Below are 21,620 nucleotides of genomic sequence, written 5' to 3'. Positions count from 1 at the left end.
CAGGCCACTCTGAGTCAGTTTCACTGTTTGCTCTAGAGCCAGGAAATGTGGCCCTTTTCAGGTGAGCAAAGGCAGAAAAAGCCTAGTGAACCCCACCTGCAACGAAGCCTGCCAGCAGTCTTGCCCTCTATTCCTCCCTCCCTCCCCCAACCCCAAGTGCCATCCCAGTGCCCACTATACTGTTATATCCCTTTCACCACCACCCAGCCAAACAGCTGTTCAATTCCTTGATCAAACAACACTGCCTTCTTGAGTTTAAATTTTATTTTACAAAAAGAGAAATAAAGAAAACCGATAGGCAGTTATACTGACAATTGTTCTGTTTGCTTTTTTAAAAAAGTGACATGAAACACAAGTAAAAATAAATACGTCATAGAAACAGCCAGTTGCCCAGTCTCTGGGGCAGGAGCACCTGCCCTGCTGAGAGAGGAGGGAAGCCCATGATCACACCAGCAGCTGGAGCACCCAGCCACAGATGCTCCTCAAAGCCAGGCGCAGCAGGTCCCAGGCCTCAGGGGGCGTCCTGAGGAAAGAAGACGGAAAACCAAAGCCAGGTGCCAGGTCCCTGGGGCCATTTCATATCCCCCCACTCCTCCCGGCAGCAGTGTGGCCTTAGTGGTTATCCATTGCGACCCCCTCAACCCACCTGGACCCCCTTCCCCTGACCCTTCTGCAGAGGGTACAGGAAAAAAACCAGTCTTGGGCAGGCTGAGGGGGATTTTTCCCGTGAGTCCCCAGCCCACCCTGAGTAACAAAACCAGATAACAGTTTACACCCGTGTGCATAAGTGCACACTCTATCTCGCACGTACACACGTACGCACACACACTCAAGCGCACACACACCTGGGCTGAGCTCTCTTCCAGGAGGGTCCTGGGTCAGGTCACAGTATGAGGTCCCCTCTTCTGAATATCACCCCAGTAGTGGTAACAAGAGTACCCAAATCTCCTCCAGCCCTCTGCACTAGACTCTGCAGCCTACCTGGCTACCTCTTCCCAGTGCACTGGATTACTACATCCAACCAACCTGTGAGAGGAAAGGGGCTGACTCAGGTCCCTGAAGAGTGAAGAAGTTGGACACTGCCTGCTTGGAAAGTTCATCGTTAAGACTTGGGTATTCATAAAAGGCCTAGGGCCAAGCTAGTGGCACAGAAGAGACATGAGGGGTCACATTGGAACACATAGGGCAGAAGAGTCAGTAGGAGGGGACAGAGTGGAAAGCGCAGCATTCTCAGGCCTTGAGGTGCAGATTTCCTGGGAACAAGTCAGAGGAGGGCCAGAAAGTCTCCTGGGGGTCCGTTGAGGGAAAGAGCTCTTCTCCACAGGAGGCCATGGCTCAGAAGGGAGACTGGTTTTCTGAGGAATCACAAGAAACTGGCAAGTGGGAGGAAGGGGGTCATGGCCAGGAACACTAGGAATAAGGAATGTAAACCCCCCCACCCCCACCCCGTCATTCCCCATGGGATGAGGACTCAGTTTCAGAGCAATGCCAGACTTAAACAGACTGAGACAGAGGGCCTTGCTCTGCTGACAGCTTTGGGAGTGACAGTGTCTCTACCCAGACTGAAGTTTGGTTGAGTGTTTCAACCTATCCCATAGGAAATGCTTCCAAGTGTATAGCCCACTTGCCTGGAGCAAAACTTTACCCCAGCTATTTGCTTCATGCCCTGGAGAGGGGATTTTCATATTTAGTTGTGAATCACAAATATACAGAGAGATACCACACACTAATTCCTAGGGAAGAGAGTTCCAAGGACTAGAAAAAGATGCTCAAGAAGCACAACTTGAAGGGGGTGAGGACTTGGCAGATATCCAAAGATCTGATCCAACAAGGTTCACTTACTTTCTTACTGAAATGGATACTTTGTCTCTGGTTCAATTTTTATCCACAACAATGTTAAGAAAAGGAAATTGAGTATCATTACAAATGGTAATCCTGAATCATTACGTAGTACTATATTCCCTAGCCTGAGGATTTAGGCTAAACCAGATGGATGGGGCTTGAGAGGCCCTTGAAAACATTCTATGGAAGACAATGGTGAGGGAAAATGCTGAGGGGCCTGATCTACTGCCTACCCCTACCCCTCCCACCCCATATCACCACCCTTCCCTTACTCAGGCCTGGATGGTGGGTGGAAGCCACCACCAAGTGTTTCTGATCAAAGAGGCTGTAAAACATGGTTCTTAGGCTCGGAGACATTTCCTGCTTCCCTCACACACATGCTCATGTTTGGTGTGCACGCACACTTGCCTACCAGCATACACAAAGAGACAGCAGAAAAGTCAGAAAAGTGTTTTTTAGATTAAAAAACCCAAAGCATGAAACTGGTAGCATTCCAATTTCCCATGATCCCACCCCATACCCCCTATACAATATAAGCTGCACATATCAAAGAAAGCCTTCCCTAGCCAGGTCAGCCTCCCACAACTACTGCCTCTTCTGACCTGAAGCAAGACCCAAGCCCCTGGAATCAGTGGGTAAAGGTATGTGCTACCTCTCAGAATACCCATTCACTTCCGGGTACCTTCAAAGGCCCATCCTTCCAGTGACTGGTTTCAATTCCTTGCTGATAGTTTCCAGATTCTCAGAGCCTGCTGCTGTGACTTCTTAAGAGGTGAACACAGACATACTCCTCCTTCCCTAACACCACACACACATACACACACACATACACACATACACATACACACACACACACACACACACACACACACACACGTCTCTGGGATCCCAGTATCCCGGGGCCTTAGAGGCTATCAATTGTAGCCCAGGTTGTGAGTGTGCTCTGCAAATCAGAGATCCAGGCTAGCTCACTCCTACTGCACCAGTCTCAAACCTGAGAGCCCCACTCCAACTGAGTCCCTTCAGCATCCATTCTTGGGATGCATCTGGAAGAGAAAGCACTGGTTGGAACTGCTATTTTAAAATTATTAAAATAATTTGCATAGCTAAATTGTAGATCTAAGGCTTCTATGAGTAGGAGAGTTAAGTGTCTGACAGGGTACCTATGAAAAAAGAGAGTGAAAGCTCCTTAAGTTCCACTTTTGGTGCAACCAGGCAGCACACAAACGCACGCACACACCACACACACACACACACACACACACACACACCACACACACACACACACACCACACACACCACACACACACACACACACACACACACACACACACACACACACACCACACGCATGCATGCAGCCCCATCAGCCATCTCCTTGTCATCTCCTGCCCTCCAACAATGGAAACAGGCTGGTCAGAAGGGTTGCAGAAGCAGCTACTATGAAGGGTGACCTGGCTAAGCTGCCTCCCAGGTTGGTAAGAGGAGGTGCAGTAGCTGCTCAGTGAGGAGGGACCCATGAATAGGTGGCAAAACTCTAAAGCCAGACAGGTTTGTTCACCATAAAGAACTGCCTAGCAAAGTCTCGGTGGCAGGGGGAAAACGAGTCAAAGGAAGACAGCCAGTGTTTATGCTTAAAGACTAGATGCCCTGCCCCCCACCACTGGCAACAAGAAAGAGGAGACCCAGAATGACTGATGCATTTTTTTCAGACAAAAGCCAGACTTAAGACTCCTACAGAGGAAGGGCTGCTCTGTGTTCCTTCAAAGACGACAAGATAACAGACACCAGGCCCATAATGATCATCTGATAGGCTGGGGAGGCCAAAACACTTCCCAAAAGGAAATCAATAGTCTATTCTCTCAACCCAGCAGTCACCTATGTATGCACAGCTTCACTATTCAGCACAGAGGGCCTGACTCTAAGGTCATTCCAGGAGGACACAGCTCCAGATCTGGGGTCACTGACTTCCTAATAGCAAACTCCATGATCCCAAGTTTCAATCTCTGTGGAATGGGTCTCACTCCCACTAACTATCCAGTCACAAGATTCTCTGATCTTCCTGAGAGGCCATTTCCTGAAAACATAGTCATTTAGTGTGAACTTTGGTCGAGCCTAACTCTCTTTCCTTGGTCAATTCACCATCTACCTGGGATTCATTTACCCCTATGGGGTCTGGGAGATCTTAACATTTCCCTTCCTATCTCCTACCCTCCCCAAATCTACCCCCCAAAAAACAAGACACATGGAAAAATCCAAATAATAAATAATTGCCCATAAAAAATAAATTAACATGGAGCTTTCTAGCAGGGAAGCAAAGGAAAGGCGAGGCCACAAGGACAGGCAGGTGGGGGCTCAGTTCCATCCTTGTGAAGGTCTATTCCGGTCACAATTCCCTGACCTCTTGCTCACACACCGCAGTATCCCCATCCCAGCCTCTGCACACACACAATCTCACACCCTGGGAAGGGAGATCTGCTCAGAGACAACCACTGGGGAAAGACACAGAGATTGGTAATGCCCATTTTCTCTCATAATTCCCCCACATTCCAAAATAAATGCAGCTATGAAGACCAGAGACTTGGATTAGCTGGGCCTTCTCTTCACCCAACTAGAAGGAAACTTAAGGGTTCCATGGCTCTTCCCCTGGGCTCATCCCGATGTTCATACTAATAGTTGCCATGAACCACCACACACTGATTTCCATTTTAAAAACAATAAATTCATTTTTTAGTTTCCCCCCTTGGTCTTTCCCACCCTCCCCTCCCACCTCCACCCCTGCTCTGTTACACACACACACACACACACACACACACACAAACACACACACACACACACACACACAACACACCCTGGTCTGCTTCTTTCCTGCCCCTAGAAGGACTCCACTTCACATGAAATCTCAATCTGTTCTCCCTGCCCACCCTCCTTCACTTACCCTTCTTCCCGCCCCTCCCCTCTCTAGGCCAAGCGAAGTCACCCAGTAAGGCAGCTCTCTTGGGAGAGAATGTTCCCAAAGACAGAAATGGGATGTGAGCCTCTACACCCAGATGGCAAGCAAGCAAGCACACAGCGTAAGCAAGGCAGGCAGGAAGAGAGGCAAGCTGCCCTGCCCCTCCGTTCCTGTTTTGGGTCCCTGATTTCCCGCTATTGCTGCTCTGTTCTGTTGGCTTTTTTTTTCTTTCTTTTTTTTTTTTTTTGCCTCTTTCGTTCAACAGCAACAGAGCCCCGCCATTGTGGTCGACCACCTTTCTTTGTCCTCTTCCTCTTCCCTCCTGCCAAGTGCCCTACTCTCAGAAAGCCCAGGTTGCTGCCTTTCAGCTTGGTGGGCAACCTGCCAGGGGCCCCAAGTGAGGTGGAGAGGGGCTCCCCGGCTATTTCCCAGTGACCTCTATCACATCGTCATCCTTATCCTCATCGTCATTGGAGCTGAACCCCACCTCAGCAACCTCATGAGAGTCAAATGGAGGCACCTGGGACCGGAGGAGGCCGCCAGCTGGGTAGCCTGCATGTGGGGACATGTAGCCTGGGTAGACAGACATGCCCCGAGACAGGTTGCTGGGTAAGACAGGGGAAGGAAAAGGCGCGAACATCCTCGGCTCGGACAGGAGTGGCTGTGAGAATGGGAGTGAGTAGTTGGGTAGTATCCCTGGAACAGAGGGGGTGAGCATGAAGGTGGGGTTGCTGGCAGTGACTGAGGTAGCCGTGGAAGAGGAACTGACGGGGCCTGCTGGCACCAGAGGGTCAGTAGTCACTGGAAACACCAGGCGGGCATCTGCCAGCAAATTGGACAGCTGGTAGTAGGAGGGGGTACTGCCCATAAACAAGGAGTTCTCCCCAGCCTGGGAGGTGAAGGGAGCGGTGAGGTTATGATTTAAGGAGACGGGTGGCATGGCAAACCCGCCAGAAACTGGATACCCGTGTTCATACGGCTGCACGGGGGCGGGCAGGTGGCCCTTCCTGGACCGCCGGCGGGCTGACTCCTGGGCAGCAGGTGGTGTGGCCAACTTTCGCTTATGGCCCCGTAAGTCCAACACTGGGTTCCTGTCACCACCACAGGGCTGGCCGGTCACCAAGAGGGAACTATTGAGGCAATGACCCCCATGTCGAGGTTCAGTCCCGAGAGCTGTCCCAGGAACAGCACTGCTGTCCACAAGTTGGGCTGGGGGGCCAGGCAGGGGGGCATTGGAGCTTGGGGAGCTCTGTTGGGATTCCCTGGCGGCAGCCACATCTGCATACTGCTGGAGCTCACTGATGATCTCCGGGCTGTCTGGAGAGACGGGCCTGGCCAGCCCCTCAGGGTCAGGAGCTTTGGGTGATGAGGCACTGTGTCTGCCGTTGCTTGTGGACTCGAGAGAAGGCCCCTGGGAACCTGAAGAATAAAATGTAGGTAACTGAGAACCAGAATGGCCACGGAAAGAAGGAGGATATAGGAAAAATTCCATAAAAATAATCTTGTCCCGTGGTCCCCCAAATTCAAAGAGTCTGATGTCCAAACAACATCCTCCGGTCAACTTTTCCCAGTCACAGAAAAAGAAATCCTTTGATCTAGGAAACAAGACATGTAACTTCTCTGCACCCCAGTTCCCTAAACTGTGAAACTTGACCAAGGTGAATCCTAGGAGATAATGAATATGAAATGCTAAGAGAGCATTCTTATAACTAGCTGGATTCCCTTCTGAGAAGGGGCAGAGACAGCCAGTGACCAGGATGGGAGAGAAAAGGAAAATGAAGGTTATTTTTTTTAAAAGATTTTTTAAAAATTATTTATTTGAGAGAGAGAGAGAGAGAGAGAAAGAGCACAATCAGGGGGAGTGGCAGAGGGAGAGGGAGAAGCAGACCCCCCCACTGAGCAGGGAGCCCGACGTGGGACTCGATCCCAGGACCCTGGGATCATGACCTGAGCCAAAGGCAGACGCCTAACGACTGAGCCACCCAGGCGCCCAAAAAAATGAAGTTTAAAAAGTGGTCCGTCCGGCTTTAAAAACAAAACCAAATCCACGGCTGTGAAAGATGACTGGGACAAGTGGGGATATGGCCTGGATAGTAGGTAATATTACGGAGTTGTAAACTTTTGTTTTAGTGTGATAATGGTGTTGTGGCTAGGAGGAGAATGGCCTTATTCTTAGGAGACGTGTGCTGAAGTATTTAAAGGTGAAGTGACATGACATCTTCAACTTCCAGAGAGTTCCAGTAAGAGGAAGGGAGAGACAGAAGAAAGTTTACGAGAACAGTAACAGTCACTGGATGACTAGATGCGGGGTACATGGGTGCTATTCTTTCAACTTGTCTGTAGGTATGGAAATTGCCATAATAAAAATTGGGAACAAGAGCAGTGTAGTGCTCATACTCCATGGCAGGAGGATAGATGAGAGCCACTCCTGTAGAGGGGAACCTGGCCAGACCTCTTAACACTGTTAATGTACCACACACACACTCTTTGACCTACTCTCTCTCTCTCTCTCAAGTAAATAAAGAAATCTTAAAAAAAAGAACGAAGAAAACTTATGTATAGATATTTAACACAGAGACTCACCCACACACACAGGTGCACACACACATACCGGTATATGTATAACGTATCTCTAAAAAAAGTAAATGAGAGCAGCACCACCAGAAAGGAGCAATAGATGACTGTGTGCTTGGGGGAGGGGGAAGAACTTACTTTTCACTTTACCCCTCTTATACCTTTTGAATTATGAACCATGTACACATTATTCAAAAAATAAATTAATTACAAACCAAACCAAAACAAACAAAAATGTGCCATGTAGGTCAACAGAAAGTAAAAGCCACTATACCTGAGGCAGCCATCCGACCATCTTCCGGGACCTTCGGTTTGCCAGTTGCCCGGACAGCAAAGATCCGCCCGTCACTGGTGCGGATGTACGTCCCTAAGAAGAAAACAGGAGGAAGACTGCTAGAAGCCAACATGCAATCAGCCAACTCTGGGAAACTCCAGGCTTAGGCACCATGGGCTGGGAAACAGCTATAAAATTAGGTCTCACACCCTCTCTCAAGACCCCTGAAATGACAAGGGTAGTGGCTGAGCTGTGGACCCAGTATTATTCATTCATTCCACAAACATGGCACAATTACCACATATGAGGCATTGTCCTAAACACTGAAGAACACAAGACAGAAAAGGGCCCTGTCTCATGGGGAGGAGACAGACAATGATGCCAGAAAATACCGGGAAAGGTTAATGCAATGGAGGAAATAAACGGGATGCTGGGAGAGAGAGAAAGTTGGCTGCCTTGGTTCTGGGCAAAGCACTCTGGCAAGGGTCCTCCTCTTGATCTGGGAGGAAAGAGCCTCATTGCCTCAACACCCTTTTCTCCCTTGGTAAGAATAATTCAAGACCAGCATTCTATTCCCACAGGACACTAACCTACCTTCTCTGTCTTTGGATCAATCTCCTGGAAGGTCATGGCTGCCTCTAAGTCAGAGGTCAGCAAACATTTTCTTAAAGGGCCAGTGAGCAAATTTTTGCCTTTATGGGCCAAAGTGTTGCAACCACTCAACTCTGCTACTGTAGCATGAAAACAGCTGGGGTTGGCTGAGCTCTAAAGATCTTTATTTATGGACATTGAAATGTGAATTTCATATAATTTTCAGGTTCCACAAAAAATTTTTTTTTCCCCCAACCTATTGAAAATGTATAACCCATGCTTAGCTCACAGGTACAGAAACAGGAAGCAGGCAGGATTTGGACAATGGGCCATAGTTTGCTAATCCATGCTCTGGACTAGGAAGAGCCTAGTAAGGGGGCTGGGTATAATCTCTGTGTGTCATGTGCTTCATGGCATCTTTTCCCTGAGCCTAAAGGTACTTTGACCCAACAGAGGCTAGGGTAAAATCTCCTTGCTAAAGAACCTCAGGGAGCCTCATACAGTAAAGGCTGATATGAACGATAGGTTCAGATTACACCCTGACAATGTCTGGTCCAGAATTCTCATTCCAGCAATCTCATCTCCCTCTGTAAGGAGGCCACAGGCAGCAGGCTTTTTAAATTACTACACTCAAGGGATGCCTGGCTGGTGTAGTTGGTTAAGCATCCAACTCTTGGTTTGGCTCAGGTTGTAATCTCAGGGTCCTGGGATCGAGCCCTGCACCGGGTTCCACGCTCAGCAGGCAGTCTGCTTAGGACTCTCCCCATCTCCCTCTGCTCCTCCCCCACCCCTCTCTAAAATAAATAAATAAATAAATCTTAAATTACCACACTCAAAATATCTGTCATGCAACCCACATATACTAATTCATCCACCCAACACACTTCCTAGTTGGAGACCTCCACCCCACTCTGAGCAAGTAGGTAAGATGACACAATAACATACATGTTAGTTTATAATCCATTCCACAGCTCCTTCCCTCCACTTTTGGTCTCCCTGTGTGTAGTTTAAGTGCCAGGCATTAAGCTTTTGATGGTCAAGGTATCTATCTCGAATAAACAAACTGCACCTCTATGACAGAGCTACTAGCTAAACAACTAGATAAGGAACCAGGCTATCCCCACCCATGAAGTTCCCCTTTTAGAAATCCCAGAGTAATCCAGAAAACTGAACCTTGAGGGACCCTGCTTTTCCCTTCCCATGCCCTAATTCCAGCTCTTATGTTTTAAATTCACCAATGAAGAGTAAACCCACAGAACTCTAAGCACCCCAACTCCTGGACTCTAACAGAGCCCCAGGTCTTCTCTCCCTCTCTCTCTCTTTACCCATCACCTCACTGTGTGGCCCTGGGGTGCTGTGTACCCTCCAGGATCTGTGAGTAATAAACCTTGTTTTTTCAAAGTTCACTGATGGTTTCGCTAAGGTAACATCTTGCAATCATGGTAAGAACCACAAGTGCCAGTCCAGCCATGACACTGGCTCTGACAAATGTCTGTGGGGGCTTGCCACAATTACTAGGTGAGTGGTGAGGAACTTCTAGCTGAGAGCATCACTATCAACAGGCTGAGACTGACATAAAACACAGTGTCTATCCAAACCCACCTCAAGATTCTCCATAAAAACAATGGCAAATATGGGAATGCACGGACCCTAACTCCCTTCTTTTAAGCCACTGACAAATCTCTTTTGGGCCCACCTCAACTCTGTCAAGTTCCTAGAAATGTCTTTTTCTCATGCTTCTCCTACATGTGACACTCTATAGGATAATTCCTATCCTTCCTCCAGCTCAAGCCATATAATTCCTTCTGCTCCTCAGCCCCACACTCTGAACCAAAGGTAGAGGATGGGCATCTTAGTCAGGCTCTCACCTTTTGTCCCACGGATGATGTGGATGCTCTCACCAGCATTAATTCTTGCCTGTACATCTGTGGAGCTGTTGAGTCCAGGAATAACAATATCTATTGAAGACACAGACCTCAGATTTAGATTACCTGACTGAGAGGGAAAGAAGATGCAAAGTCCACATCCACCCCTGTTCCTCAGTGGCTTTCCTAAAGCCTCTCAGTGGAGTGGAGGTCTGAACCAAGGAGGATGGGGCAAGCAGGGCCTCCTCTCGCAGCTGTCTAGCAAAGAATACTAGGAAAAGGAGAAACTTTTTAGGAATCCAATCATCTTTCTGATCAATTTCCTTTCACTAATTAAAAATTCATAGAATTTTAATTTGGAGAAAGTTCTAGATCAGATGGTTATTTTTATGTTTGTTTATTTTCTTCCTCCCTAGGCTATCTGCATCCACCCGCCCCACACCACTTTAGGCTCCACAGATGGCCTCACCCTCTTCCTTGCTGGCATTACTCCACACCGAACTAAAGAATAAAAAGTATGTTCAAGAATCAGCAGAGAAGGAGGATCTCAAGGGGCTCTCTTTTAGTTTTTGCCCATTTCACAATGATTTTGCAATGGACCCACATTATTTTCATACTCAAAAAAACAAAGTATTTTTATTAAAATTTATGTACCATGAATATTTCTAGATAATACGATGAAACACAGCTCTAAGAAATGCCTTCCTTCCCAATTACCCTGAATCACAGAACCAATCACAGAACCAATCGCAGAGACAGACAGGCTGCCAGACTCCTACCACAGGCCCACTATGCTCAACCTGTATCAAACTCACAAAGAAAGAAGCAAGTGACTTTCAGGTCTTCTAATTAAGTAGGGAGGTTGACAGTCATCCTTTATACCCAGCTGACCCTATAGTCAGGCAGGACTCAACACATTCACACCTCTCGCAGACCAACCCTGTGTGCCAGTGACACTTCCACAATCTCTGCAGTGCTCACAGTCTATCCCACACATCACATTTAAGAAAACCCAGTCCTATAGCCCAGTGTTATAATTCTTCAGATATTCCATTAGAATGCAAATTCCTCAAGATCAGGGACTATCTTCTCTATTTTTACCCACAGTGCTAACGTAGTAAGGCCCAGAATACAAAAGGTGTTTAATAAATACTTCCTGAATGAACAAAGTAAAGGGACAGGCAGCCCTGGAAGAGGACCTAGGAGTTCCCAACCTGTTGTGGTGACCACCTTCTGCACAAGGACCCCCGCACGCTGCAGGTAGTTGATCGGGAAGTTCATAGCTGGATTTGTGCTGGAGGCAGAGCTTACACTGCCTCCCAGTGGGACATGCCGGGGCATCATGGGGATGGGAGTGGACTGCACAGGACGAACACTGGCCACAGGCTTCTCATCACTCTTCAGTGTTGGCTGCCTGTGAGGGAAGGACAAACACACTAAGAGTTCGGCAGAAGAGCCCTTACTTACCGTTCTGCAAAGGCTGCAGATCTTCTCCTGATTCCCCCATTCTACAGCCTCACTTGCTGCTGAGAAGGATCAAAGAACCCGCAGAGTACGGCCAGTTCAAAAGGAGACTAGGGGCAGGACCAAGATCAAATGGCAACAAGGGATAAAACCTCTCAGATTCTAAGAAAAATCAGATGTTGGTGGAATAATACCTTTTTGGAGATGTGAGGTGACATTTACTCCTTTAGAATTTGGACTGTTTACATACATTAGGAATTAGTCCTTGAGGGAAGTTAGGAAGAGGTAAAGGGAGGAAAAGTTCTTCAGAACACAGTGCATGCCAAGTTGAAGACAAATGGGTGGAATTTTCCCCCTCACCCAAGTAAAAAGGGCCACGTGATGCCACACATTCAGGTGATCTTGAGAGAGCATCTGTCCAACTTCAACCATCTTTACTCTCTGGAACCTCAAGTTTCTCTAAGTTATGCAGACACCTCTCTCTCTTCCACATTACCTTTCATTGGGCTCCTCCAGGGGCCAGTGTCCAAAGTGCCCCTCTAAGTCATGACTACCACAAAAGCAGTGGCCACCAAAAAGCTGTTCACAGAATCCAGGCTTCTGAATGGCACATGGCCATCGCCAGCCTGAGCACTGGCTGTGCACATCTTATGCCAGCATGCCAAATGGTCAGTGACGCACTCCTCATTCTCCACCTTCTTTTCAACTGGATGTTGGTACCTGAGAAAGCCACTCCTGATTTAAGATTTTTTTCTATAAGCTCTCTGAAGTTTCGTGCCTTTGGTCTTTAGTTTTGGGGGAGAACCTCCTTGGACTGGTATATTCTTCCTTACCTGACTGAAAAACATTGCTCTGAGGTTGCTATAGGCACCTTTGGGCAGCCCTCTGGGCCCTGTCTGGACTCCCACATTCCCAGATAGGCCACATAGCACCCCAAGTTCACCACGTCTGGGTTCCTTTTCCTCAATCTGCCCAGGGTGGCTTTTCAGGAGGTAGGGGCTCTGGTCAGATGTCAGTGGGACTCTTCCCAGGATCCAAAGTCAAATCATGGTAAAAGTCAGGAAAACGGGAACCCAGCCCCAAGCACCCTACTCTGGAAGAGCTGAAGCGAGGAAATTGGGTAGGAAACCCTCCTCACATACACCCAGATGGGATGAGGAAGCAGCAGGATCATAGTATGGCTCATCAAGTATTGTGAGAGGCTAGTGCCTCCCACGGGGCCAGAGTTGGACCAGAAAAGGAGCTGACATCGCTTCAGAGACCAGCCCATGTGTCACATCTTCCCCCAACATGGCTTTTCTCCCACTGGGTTCAGGCTTCATCCATTCCTGTTGTTACATGGGAAAGGCCAGAAAAGAGAACAAAAGGGGTGGAAGACAAGAAAGGAGAACATTCCCAGGCAACAGTATCCTGGAAAATGACACAGAAATAAAGTCTGAAGGCTTTGAAATAGAATAACGTTTCTCTTGAAAGCATCTTATGCATAAAAAGTGGCAAATTTACTCACCAAATATTAGAGTCTTCCATAAAATTTACATGGTTTCAGCTCCTTTAGAATCTCATTTGTCAGGTTTTTTTGTTTTTTTTTTTAACATGGAATCTTCATAAGAAAAAAGTTTTAGGGCACCTGGGTGGCTCAGTTGGTTGAGCATCTGCCTTTGGCTCAGGTCATGATCCCAGGGTCCTGGGATTGAGCACTGCACCGGGCTCCCTGCTCAGCCAGGAGCCTGCTTCTCCCTCTCCCTCTGCCCCAGTTCTTGCACACTCTGCTCTCTCTCAATCTCTCTCAAAAAAATAAATAATCTTTTTCAAAAAAAGAAAAAAGTTTTAAATCCCCCTCAAATAAAATAATAATCTTTAATTCAAGATAACAAAAAAGTTTTTAAACAAACCACTCAGGCAGCTAATCTGGTAAGGCCTATGAGGTACTTTGTCTTGAAATGAAAAAAAAAAATTAAACATAGATAAAGGTTCTGTAATTTCTTACAAAGAGCCTCTCTCTTCACTCAGCAACTGGCTTCCAACGTGTTCGTACTCTGAACAGTTCTAGAAGTTGTACTCAAGAAAAAGATTTTTTTTTCCTCAGGATCATGGCACAACCACGGAATAAAATCCCATTAAGAGTAGGAGAATTCCTTGACTGCAATCCAAGGCTCACAAAAGACTTGGCCTTCACCCTTGAACTTCACTGCTTAAGCAAGATCTAGGCCCAAGGCACTATGGATATGAAGGCAGCTGTGTGGGAGGGTTGGGCCTCTGTGTCTTAGAAAGCTGCACCTTCTCCAGGAGTTCAGAAAGACTCTTGTGAGTCACAAGGCCAGTGGCTCACTCTTCCAGCCAGAGCCACTACTTAAAACACCAGGGTTGCTGAACTGCTTCGGCACCTCATCCGAGATCAGAACCTGTCAGTTCACAACAGCCAACGAGCAAGTTGTAGGCTTTCCCTTTATTTAAAAACAGAACCAGTCAAAAGGTTTGGGTCTGGCCCAGCAGCAGACCTTCCTCCCATTTCAGTGACTCACCAGTTTCTCTGACTGAAAGCAGGGATGCTGGTCAGGCTCTGGTCGCTGGCAGGGTAATACTGTGCATATGATGGGCGGGTGTAGGGGACGGATGTGCGCTTGTCTTCCTCATAGCTCTTCTTTGCTGCTTTTTTCTCAGCCTTGGTCAGCTTGTGATCCTTTCGGTTAAGGAGCAATGACTCATGCTCAAAAGGCTCCTGGGGACACAGGAGGATGCTGATTTAATTACCACTCTTTGTGCCAACATGACTGAAATACAATGAGGCTTCCTCTGGAAACGAAAAAGGGCTAGCTCCAGCACTTGCAGAGAGCTGCTCACAGACACACAGGCGGGTTTACTGTCTTTTTATCAAAAGCTTAATTCGCAACTCTAACCCAGCCACACCTTTACAAAACCCAAGTCTGCCTTCTCTATCAAAAGGATGGGAGCGTTCAGAGAATTAACAGACTACATTTCTACAATATCCCCCCTTCTTTCTGCTAGGCAAAACTCACACTGGCCAAATTACTGCACATGGCTGAGCTGAGCGCTCCTAGGACAAGACCGGGGTGGGATTAGGTGACTGGGGGACTGCATGGGGCAGGGAGAAGAATCAGCTTAGTGCAAGTCCTCTGCATGAAACAAGACCTCAGATAAGCCTCCCTCCAGGTTCTCACCTTGGTGATGAGGTGAGGGTACTTCAGACAGGCAAGTTGCAGGACCGGCTCCTTGATCCCCTTTATGTTCAAGGATGCTTGGGGAGCTGGCTCCTTCTCAACAAAGTGCAGTAGGTTCTCCACCTCTTTCCGGGTAAAGTTCAGCATGGGATTAAGATCATCTACCACTCGATCTAGAAGGGAGAAGACATGGACAAAGTCACCACCTGGCCGAGAAGACTACAAAAGCACAGCTACAAAGATTGGCAGAGAAGAGAGGCCGCGGGGGTGTAACCGTCATTGACAGCTAGACCACCTCAGCCGCCTGTACCGGAAGTAGAGCCCGGGTCTGGGGCCCTGGTGAAATGGGAATACTGAAAAAGACACACCTGCACACCTAGCTCAGCTCTTTTCATTATACCTGCCCTTGACAAGTTAAGGTCAACCCCGTCTTAAAGCAATCATTTATTTTTCTTTTTTAAAGATTTTATTTATTTATTTGACAGAGAGAGAGACACAGCGAGAGAGGGAACACAAGCAGGGGGAGTGGGAGAGGGAGAAGCAGACTTCCTGCTGAGCAGGGAGCCCGATGTCGGGCTCGATCCCATGATCCTGAGATCATGATCTGAGCCGAGGGCAGACACTTAACAAATGAGCCATCCAGGCACCCCTTAAAACAATTATTTGAATTGGAATGAGATGGGAGGAACTGCTGACTTTCTGTGATTCAAAGCCTACCTGTGTTCCCACAACCTGCCCCTCTCCTCCCACCACTGATACAATAAGGATAGTACTGAGCCTGAAAGATGCCCCACCTGACATGCCCTGCTTGGAAATCTGACGGTCATAGATCTTCTTTTCAAGGGTGAAATCAGCCACAAGGCGATAAATGTGACAGGGCTTTTTCTGGCCATAACGGTACACCCGACATACTGCCTGGGCATCATGGCAAGGGTTCCAGGAAGCATCAAACACCACCACTCGGTTGGCACCGATCAGATTCACACCCAAGCACCCGGCCCTTTAAAACACAAGCCAACAATCACAGAACTTTAAGTTATTAAAGACAGATTTTAAATTGGTTTCACTCTGTGACTCCTGCCCCAGGATTATCTCCTTTGTCCTAAGCACAACACATTGGAGGATTCTACTGTCCTGCCGATGAACAGTACATTCCTCAAGCACTGAAAAATATGCCCTGAAAATCCAACACGGAAGTGTCTACCAGCTCAGAAAGAAAACCCACTCTCCACTCCTCTGTAACAGGTAGGGCCCCTGCATCCTGGCCACAGAGTAATGTCACTTGAAGGGAGACGTCTGCATGCAGATGTTTCTGGTGTGTTTAGTCTACCAGCCTTGGAAAATGACTAGTTCATACCCATCAAGGGCACTGTGATGGCAGAATGCAGCACAGCCTTCAAACTGCTTGGCATGACAAATATTACTACCATCAGTCTTTTACAGTTACATTACACTTTCTACTTTTTTTTTTTTTTTACACTTTCCACTTTTTAAAGCACTTTCACATTAATCACATCATCTAACGCTCAGAACACTCCTGAGAGAAAAAGCTAATTATGCCTGTTGTTAATGAAGGTCTCAAAGAACTTCATGACACTATCATGATTACCCTCCTAACACAACTTCCTTTTGGGGTCTCCTCTCTGACCTCAAAAACAAGTCACATACCTGAGCAGATCTCTTCTGATGGAACTTTGATGAGCCTTTGGGTATCTGCCTATGTGACCAACTGCCCTGAACACAGCCCTCTGACCTCCCCTCTCAGGATCCACTCACCTTGTGGACAGAAGGAACAGCCAGGTGGTGAGGTTGCTGGGATCATTGAACTGATTAATGAGCCGCTCCCTCTCAAAGGCAGGGGTGCTACCATCTAGCCCTAGGAGAAAAGAAAAACCACAAGAAATGGACAGATGAGGGCAGGGGTACACAGGAAAATCACTGGACAAATGTGTTTTAAAAATGAAAGAAACAAATACACTACAATACTCAGATTCCACTCCCTTGGACATTCCATGGGTCTACAGTGAGAACCAGACACCTATAATTAAAAATACCCCCATGTGCAACAAGAATTATAAACTATGTTTCTCCCTTTAGTATTTTAGGTCAATTCTAAGGCCAGGGTTCCTAGACTTCAGGGGGCATAAGAATCACCCTAAATAGGGAAGCCTGGCAAACACTGGCTCAGGGTGACCTCTCTGCCTCAGACCTGTAAATCCTGGTGAGTGCAGAAGGAGCAAGAGTTCTGTTTTGATATGGATGATGTCCCTCCATCAGGAATTTGCACTGTTACAAGCTCCTATGATTAAGAACTTGCTCTAAGGAGACATTAAAAGGAATAGATCTGGAGCAGTGGCATGGGGCATATGGTTGAAAAGTGGGAAGTTCAAAGGAAGAAGAAAAAGTAACCTTCAGTTAAGAAGAGGCATGAATAAGAGAGGAGGGGGCTACATTTGTCACCCCAGAGAAAAGGGTGAAACTAAGGAGATGAAACACCACATGGAGAACTGGATTGCTACTGTTATAGGAAGCTTTAGTTTAATTGCCTGGTACTAGCAGCTCTCTCAGTTGACACCCAACCTACCTTTCCAACCTGAGTTCCCACAATTTCCAAGCACAGCTTAGCACTGACTCACTGGGCAAGCCGATAGTCAACACAAGGCTGTGGGCTAGACCCTGTGCTGGGGATCTTCCTACTAGCCCCTGTCCCTCCTTTCTCTAAATACTACCTTTAGGCCAGTGCTTCTCAACAAGGGTGATTTCCTTGCCCCCACATCCTACAGGGGACATCTGGCAATGTGTGGAGACATTTTTGATTATCACTAGGTGGATGCTACTGCCACCTAATGAGTAGAGACCAGGGACGCTGCTAAACATCCTACAGTGCACAGGTCAGCCTCCCTACAAAAAGAATTATGTGGCCCAAATGTCAGTATCTGGACAGTAAGCACCTGAAGTTAGTGCTTCTCAACTTTTGTTTTTCACTACTGCCCCCTTAAGGAGCCTTTTTATACATTTTCCACCCCAATCAACATTACCCTCAAGAATTTTTAAATACCACAGATATACTGTATATGTTTATTTACTGCATGCCTATTTGTGCTCTATACTTGTGAAAAGTTAAAAAAAAAATTGTCCCCTCAAGAACTAATTTTCACCCCTTTAGGGACACTATCTCCACTAAAGAGAATGCATGATCTGAGCTTATTTATATTCACTCTGCTCCTTCTTCTTAGAATGACCTTTGGGCCACACTAACTCTATATATTCAAATTCTCCCCATCTTTGCAAGTCTACTGCAAGTTCCACCTCCTCCAGGAAGCCTTCTCCAACCATCCTCCCCACAATGATTCTGTTCTCCTTAGAACCTGTTAGGGCACTCAACCAGTGCTACTTTGTATTTGTCCTGGAGCTGTCAGATGAAGACAAAACTTATGCCTTCTACTTCTCGGCTCTCCCCTATCTTGCCCGAGCTTCCCAGCCCCTAGTATAATGCCTCACACACAGCAGCTTGCTCTCAATATCTCCTTGCTCCTTGGCTACTCCAGATACTCCTATACATTTGATGGAGAACGGAGTAGAAGATAAAAAGGCAGAGAAAGAAAGAACCCTTAAGGAGACCCTGCCAAGACTCCAGCAACAAAGCAGCAATGAACTCACGGAAGTAGCTGACGTTTCGAACCCACTTCTGTACTCCTTGCCCATCAGCACCAGGTAGACAGGGTACTTCTCGTTTCCCTAGGAACTCCTCGATGAGAGCCAAGGTGGAAAGGCTCTGGCTGGAAGGGACAACATTTCGTTCAGAAGGCTCGCAGACCCAAGGGAATCTTGTTCCCCAATGGGCTCACAATCATGTGCAGCCTTCTGACGGTGGGAGCTTCCAGAACCTGTACCCCATGAGAGGTAACCCCACAAAGACCACCAAGGGTGTTCTCCCTAGCTCATAATGGGAGCAGAGTCATCTATACACTTATTGTCAGCACCCCACTAAATCTGCTACCCTATTACTTCCTCAATTGAAAAATTCTGGGGTTTAGCTCAGTGCATAGTAACAAACAGCATCAGCTTTAAAAACATTACATGAATATACATAAGATCTAATTATAGGTCACAATCAATATTATGGGTCTTACTAAGGAGACAGAATCACTTGGCTGCTTTCAAGGTATAGAGAGAGGCAGTCTCCTCAGAAGTGATAACTTGAAACCATTGGAACGCTAGACTCCCCCAGTTAGAATCACTGGTATCCTCTCAAAGTGTGTCACCCATGGAAACCCTCACTCTGCGAGGCTCCCAAGCCAGGCTCCTGCCATTTAGCTCTCATTGGAGCATAATCTAGTCAGAACAACAACAAAAAAACCCAATCAATTTTATGTCTGTTTCCTTGAGGAGTCAGGCCTTGATGGACATCACAGTTCTGGCCAGACTGAGAATGTGACTCTGGAACAAATCATATTACTTATTTGACTTTATATACAAGCATAAAAATAAATACATAAATACATAAACAAACAATTTTTTTTTAAAAGTAAGTTACACACCCAACGTGAGGCTTGAACTTAAAACCCTGAAAGTAAGAACTGCATGCTCTATGGACTGAGCCAGCCAGGTGCCCCCACAAAAATCTTTTAATTAAAAAAAAAAATAAAGGCTGGGGAAAGACCAAAGCACATTAGACCAGAAGTCAGCAAATGTTTTCTGTAAAGGGCCAGATAGTAAATATTTTTAGGTTTTGCAGACCACATACAGTCTGTCAAGTATTCTTCTTTTTTTTAAAAACCCTTTAAAAATGTAAAAACTAGGTGCCTAGGTGGCTCAGTTGGTTGAAAGTCTGACTCTTGATTTTGGCTCAGGTCTCTCTTTTGGCTCTCAGGGTCGTGAGAGTGAGCCCCACGTTGGGCTCCACGCTTAGTGGGGAGTCTGTTTGTCCCTTTCCCTACCCCCTGGCTGCCCCCCCACCACCTAGCTTGCTTCCACGCACACTCTATCTATCTAAAATAAATAAATAAAATCTTAAAAAAAAAAAAAAAGTAAAAACTAGTTCTCAGGCAGGCCACAGACCAGATCTGACCTGGGCCATAATTTGAAGGATTAGACTATGACCTCTGATGTCAGTATTCCCCAATGTTTAAATTGTTCTCTATAGAGAAATCACACTGGGCAAAATAAGAAACTCCAAGAAAGAGATGAAATGCAAGAAGGTCCTCACAAGAACCACTGGGCTGCAGAGGCATGAAGAAAAAAAAGTGGGGGGAGCTGTGGTGACCCCAGACGGTCTCACTCTGTAGGGGCTGTGTCACTCTACTACAGACACATAATGTCATAGGGGAATTTCTCTTCCTACCTGAACACGAGAATCTTGTCCCCAAGCTTCACACTTTCCTCAATCAGGTGGAAAAGCAGTACCATCTTGGGAGAGTTCTCTAAGACCCCAGTCTGGTAATTAGTCAAAAGGTCCTTGGCCTGCAAGAGAGAAATGAGGCAGCTTAGAGCAGGTCCATGCCAGAACACTAGATATAAAATTCACTCCTCCCAAAGCAGAAGCTCATGGACAACTTTATAATCCCCCGCAGAGACCTTGGCAGTACAGTACACTGTGCAACCCCCACCCTTTCCCCACATAGGATTTGTACCATCCCTTCTCAGCAGTGGTTTATGGGCACAGAAGGATCTGCTTGACTCACCCATTCATATGTGACGATGTTGTTGCCGCGCTCCTGGAAAGGGTTAAAGCCAACCCCCTGTAGGTATTTGCTGTTGGTTGCCTCTCCCATTGAGGAGGCCAAGGTGCTGTCCTCCCCCTTGCCTTTTGTTCCCTGTGACGGGCAGCGGGCACTAGTCCCCGCTGAGCCAAGCTCTTCCACATCTAGGTCTTGCTCATTGGCCAGACTCTCCTTCTGAAGGGCTTCATATAGCACATCCGGGTGATTCCATATCTGAGGTTCAAGTTAAAGGATAAGTGGCACAGGGCAGAGAACAGTCTAAGGGCATCCCAGGGAGTCTGGAAACATGCACTTGCTCAAACACACACCTCCCACAGCATACACCGTCACATCGAAAATCAAAGTATCTCCAACCCCCTCATAGCCAAAGAGCCTACACATTCATTTTAACTAACCAACTGTGATCGCCATAACACGAGTGGAAGAGTTCCTACCAGTGGGCATGCCCATATGTTTGGTATATAATCAGAAAGTCTGTGTCAAAAGCCTTGCTTTCTTATTTAAATAAGAATAATAATGTTCCCGTTTTGCGTGGCTACAGCCGACTACTACATGAAACAAGACTAATCTCTCCCTATGGACAAATGTATCTGACTTACAGATGACCACCCAGAAGTCATTTCAGGGGCTATTTCTGGCAGGAGTTGAGAATTCCCGGGGTGCGGGGGACCAGAGGGGTGGGGTAGGGGGGGACAGGAAGGGCACGCTGGCACTGTAGCATCCGCAAAGACCATGTCTGCTGTAGCTTCCTGGCCCTGGTCTAGGACTATAGCTACAAAAAAAAAAAACAAAACCATTTTGAAATCCCATCTGTCCCCTGACACACACCTTCAGCTGACTTATTAAAGCAGTGGTCAGTCGGGAGTAATACCCAACAGGTTGGCTGAGAGCTGTCAAAGAAACAGGTCCCTCATTATGCAACAGGGAGCACGTACTAAAGATGTGCTAAAATGCTCACCTGTTCATGAAGCTTAGTGCTAAAGATACCTGGGCCCTTCTGTCCTCAAACCATCTCAATCATTATCAGGACGAAAGAGATCTCAATCTCATTAAACACAGAATCAAACAGAAGGTACCCCAATAACTTGTCTAAGCTACATATTTCTTGAATCTTGATTACACTAGCAGTCAAAAACTGCCCTACAATGTTCTTCC

General features: G+C 47.0%; 1 protein-coding gene across 7 annotated transcripts in view; it reads right to left on the bottom strand.

The window, feature by feature from the left end:
- Nucleotides 1-249: 249 nt before the first annotated feature.
- RAD54L2 (RAD54 like 2) overlaps nt 250-21,620 on the bottom strand; it is a 114,252-nt gene continuing 92,881 nt past the window's right edge. For 6 of the 7 annotated variants that reach the window (XM_027584092.1, XM_027584090.1, XM_027584089.1 and 3 more), the window contains 11 exons: nt 20,427-20,678; nt 20,087-20,205; nt 18,403-18,521; nt 16,519-16,618; nt 15,537-15,742; nt 14,743-14,915; nt 14,086-14,282; nt 11,314-11,513; nt 10,103-10,192; nt 7,644-7,736; nt 4,640-6,214 (listed from right to left, as the gene is read on the bottom strand). In XM_027584092.1, the coding sequence (XP_027439893.1) occupies nt 5,217-6,214; nt 7,644-7,736; nt 10,103-10,192; nt 11,314-11,513; nt 14,086-14,282; nt 14,743-14,915; nt 15,537-15,742; nt 16,519-16,618; nt 18,403-18,521; nt 20,087-20,205; nt 20,427-20,678 (2,547 nt within the window). In that variant the 3' untranslated portion in view covers nt 4,640-5,216. Of the gene's footprint in view, nt 6,215-7,643; nt 7,737-10,102; nt 10,193-11,313; nt 11,514-14,085; nt 14,283-14,742; nt 14,916-15,536; nt 15,743-16,518; nt 16,619-18,402; nt 18,522-20,086; nt 20,206-20,426; nt 20,679-21,620 lie in introns of all 7 variants that reach the window. The other variant, XM_027584088.2, reaches the window with a different exon arrangement.

This window comes from Zalophus californianus, chromosome 1, assembly GCF_009762305.2.
Source record: "Zalophus californianus isolate mZalCal1 chromosome 1, mZalCal1.pri.v2, whole genome shotgun sequence".
Lineage (NCBI taxonomy): Eukaryota > Metazoa > Chordata > Mammalia > Carnivora > Otariidae > Zalophus > Zalophus californianus.
This window is presented reverse-complemented; position numbering and strand designations above follow the sequence as displayed.